Source organism: Hordeum vulgare, chromosome 2H (assembly GCF_904849725.1).
Source record: "Hordeum vulgare subsp. vulgare chromosome 2H, MorexV3_pseudomolecules_assembly, whole genome shotgun sequence".
Taxonomy (NCBI): domain Eukaryota; kingdom Viridiplantae; phylum Streptophyta; class Magnoliopsida; order Poales; family Poaceae; genus Hordeum; species Hordeum vulgare.
Genome location: NC_058519.1, coordinates 26,866,315 through 26,869,142, shown reverse-complemented (window position 1 = coordinate 26,869,142; position 2,828 = coordinate 26,866,315). Strand labels below are relative to the sequence as shown.

At 42.2% G+C, this 2,828-nt stretch overlaps 1 protein-coding gene across 1 annotated transcript; it reads right to left on the bottom strand.

Moving 5' to 3' along the window:
- Window positions 1-579: 579 nt before the first annotated feature.
- Window positions 580-2,108, bottom strand: LOC123429376 (mannose/glucose-specific lectin-like). The gene is made up of 4 exons (XM_045113416.1): window positions 1,751-2,108; window positions 1,364-1,550; window positions 1,058-1,258; window positions 580-968 (listed from the first exon to the last, which is right to left on the bottom strand). The coding sequence occupies exons 1-4, from the start codon at window positions 2,029-2,031 to the stop codon at window positions 723-725; spliced, it is 915 nt and encodes a 304-aa protein (XP_044969351.1). The 5' UTR covers window positions 2,032-2,108; the 3' UTR covers window positions 580-722.
- Between the last annotated feature and the right edge of the window lie 720 nt (window positions 2,109-2,828).

Sequence of the window (2,828 nt, the reverse complement as noted above, 5' to 3'; positions counted from 1 at the left end):
TTAAGCCGAAAGCTCAGCCGGCTGCGCCACCAATGTGGCGGCATCGGCTGAGAGCGCAGCTGCCGATACCTCAGTGGCTGCCCTAGCCTGGATCGAGAGATTTCGTATGCACAGATCATCGTGGACTTCTCTAGCCCCATCCTGCACTCTATCTCTGAAGAGTTGGTGGAGGCGAAGGCCGAAATGCTTGCGTATGACGCGGTCACCAAGGCCAAGAAGCGGAGGTAGATGATGTCCGGAAAGTTGACTTTGGCAGGATATCTTTTGATGGTGGAATACAAGGAATGATTTCATTTTCAACATCACCCCCAGTTTATATGGTACATGTGCTGATTCAAAGCAGAGCTTCAATTGATCGTGCACAGAGCAAAAAAGAAATCCTTTGCTACCCTTCCAGACTGAGTTCAATCTTTCAGATAATTATGGTAGGGCCATGGGCTTCAGGCTGCCATGTTATTATTTCCTGCTTTGTTGTTCTTTTAGTTTGTTGTATTCTAGTTTTTCCCTGTTTGGAGCTTCGTCTTTCCTTTTCGAAAAAAAATTCTTTGTACTATTATTACACGAAACACATCACACACATATGAAAAAACTGATACTTTTATTCATCACAACAGAGAGAATTAAAGGTCTACACGGCGGCTACATAGGATCTTCTGGAGTAGAAAGGACTACTCGATCTCATCTTCTTATTCGAATTGAAAACAAATACTAGCCTCTACTGCTTAGAGTGGGCGCACGTAGACACCAAGCGCATCAAGATATATCCCGCTACGCCCGAAGAACCCAACGATGCTGCTATTCTTCTGCACGGGTATAGTGAAAGGGGTTCCCTTCGCTTCTCCGAAAGGACCGTACGTCTTCACATTCGTGATAAATTTCAAGGAAGTTATTATGTTGTGTCGGTCTTTGTCGTAAATGCCGAATGTTCCTGAAACTTCCTTCACAAACTCAGAAGCGCCGAGCATAAACTGCATTGGAACGAAAAAGAGAAGTACGATTAGTTGCTTATATATGAAAGTGGGAAAATCCCGTAAATATTTATTTGGGGTCCACTGACCGTGTTTTGATTTCCTCCAGAACCTCCCCAGGGTCCAGCGGTGTGCTTCTGTCCAGTCTGATCAACATAAGAAAATTTGATTGAATCAACAATTGAGCCGCTGCTAACTGTGATGCTCTCCATACGCCTCGGTACTGCCTCCAAAATGTCTTTATCACCCCCTCCATTTCCACCCCATGGTCCAAGCTTTGTGAGGAGGCTCTATACGGTATAACAATTATATGATGTTTTTCTTAAATAAAAGGATCAATGTGCACAAAATTGATAGCTATATCTTCAAATAAATATGTGGAGTATTCAGCTAACCTCTGATTTCAACACGGGACAAAACCCATGGATAGTGAGTTCTATGATGTTACCGTCGCTCCTTTGTTCATGGAACTTTTTGTGGATGACACCGTTTGCCATTGCAAATTGTCCCGTCCCACCAACAATAGCCCACTCGCCTTCTTCAACAGATATCCCCATCACTTGAAGCGTTGACCCCTTAAACCTATACAATGTTCTTATATTGTTAGTACATGTATCATGCACCCAAATAGACTGTAGTAGGGTACTTTCTAATAATAGAATCAGATTTAATCTAACTATAATGTATATGGAAATGTGTCCCTTGACAAAGATATATAACCGTGTTTTGTAATTTTGCGAGAACTAATGTATATATAACCATGTGTTTGTGTATGTACGTACCTTTCAATCTCAAAGGTTATGCTGAAAGTATTCTGCCAGTTACCAGCATAGATATGCAGGCCTTGTGCACGCGCAACGACAGTGGCGTCAGGGCTAGGGCCATCACATATCGACCAGTTGTTAACAACAGTCGAACCCAAACCAGTAGTAGCATTCGAGTCTATTATAACTGACTGATTTTGGTTTGAGCCGAGGGAAGTGTGGAAAAGGTACAGGTTGCTGAAGTTGAGCTCAGTGACCTCTACAAACGTGGCGCAGGGAGTTATCTGGAAATTGGCCATAGTGACCGGTGAGTTGGGCGGGGCTCTGGCTCAAGGGATGATGTAGACTTATGAGATGCTAGTATTGCTGTGTGTGATAACAGGAAGGTTGGGAGTGTTATTTATAGATAGCCAGGGCCAATGCAAGCGTGTCTAGGCTTAGATGGAGCGCCACATTCCACGTGTTTTGTGCTTAGATAACTGGAGGTGCTGACTCAGCCTTGTGCATCACGAGCAAGGGAATCACTCGATCTCATATCTGGTGCCAGTAAGAAATAAAGGCTCGTACGGGTAACGCTGCATGCTGTGTTGATCTCATATCTCAAATTACGAGCTCATGTGCTCTGTGCTCCCAAGCAGGATAAGCTTTTTCCTGGGAAGCCACCGTTACAATACAATAATCCATAGCTGCATCTTGTCAGTTCAAAAATGAAATTTCCATCTGAATGGGAAGTTGTCGAATACTATGGGATGGACCATGAAATGAAGAGCTGGAGATGGTTACTACAGGCGTGCAAAATATATATATGGTTCACAAAAGTATATATGAAGTATATATATGGTGTGGGTATGTGAGAAAACAATAAAACTGAAAGGTATTTTAATAATGATCGAGATACGGATCATGAGAGTATATAGCCCTCATATATGAGTTAAAGTAGATGTATGGAAATTTCAATTAATAAATCTAAATATTCACAATATATATGAGAAAACATCTGCACTCTTTCTAATTCAACTTACGGATATAGTCTAGCTCGGCTCTTGTATCGACAGGTATACATTTAATTTTTTGCCCAAAATGCACATGCATCTTT

Coding starts and splice junctions, on each gene's coding strand:
- LOC123429376 (XM_045113416.1), bottom strand. CDS start 2,031: ATGGCCAATTTCCAGATAACTCCCTGCGCCACGTTTGTAGAGGTCACT. Junction 1,259..1,363: donor GTCCCGTGTTGAAATCAGAG/GTTAGCTGAATA, acceptor TATACCGTATAG/AGCCTCCTCACAAAGCTTGG. Junction 969..1,057: donor CTGGAGGAAATCAAAACACG/GTCAGTGGACCC, acceptor GTTCCAATGCAG/TTTATGCTCGGCGCTTCTGA.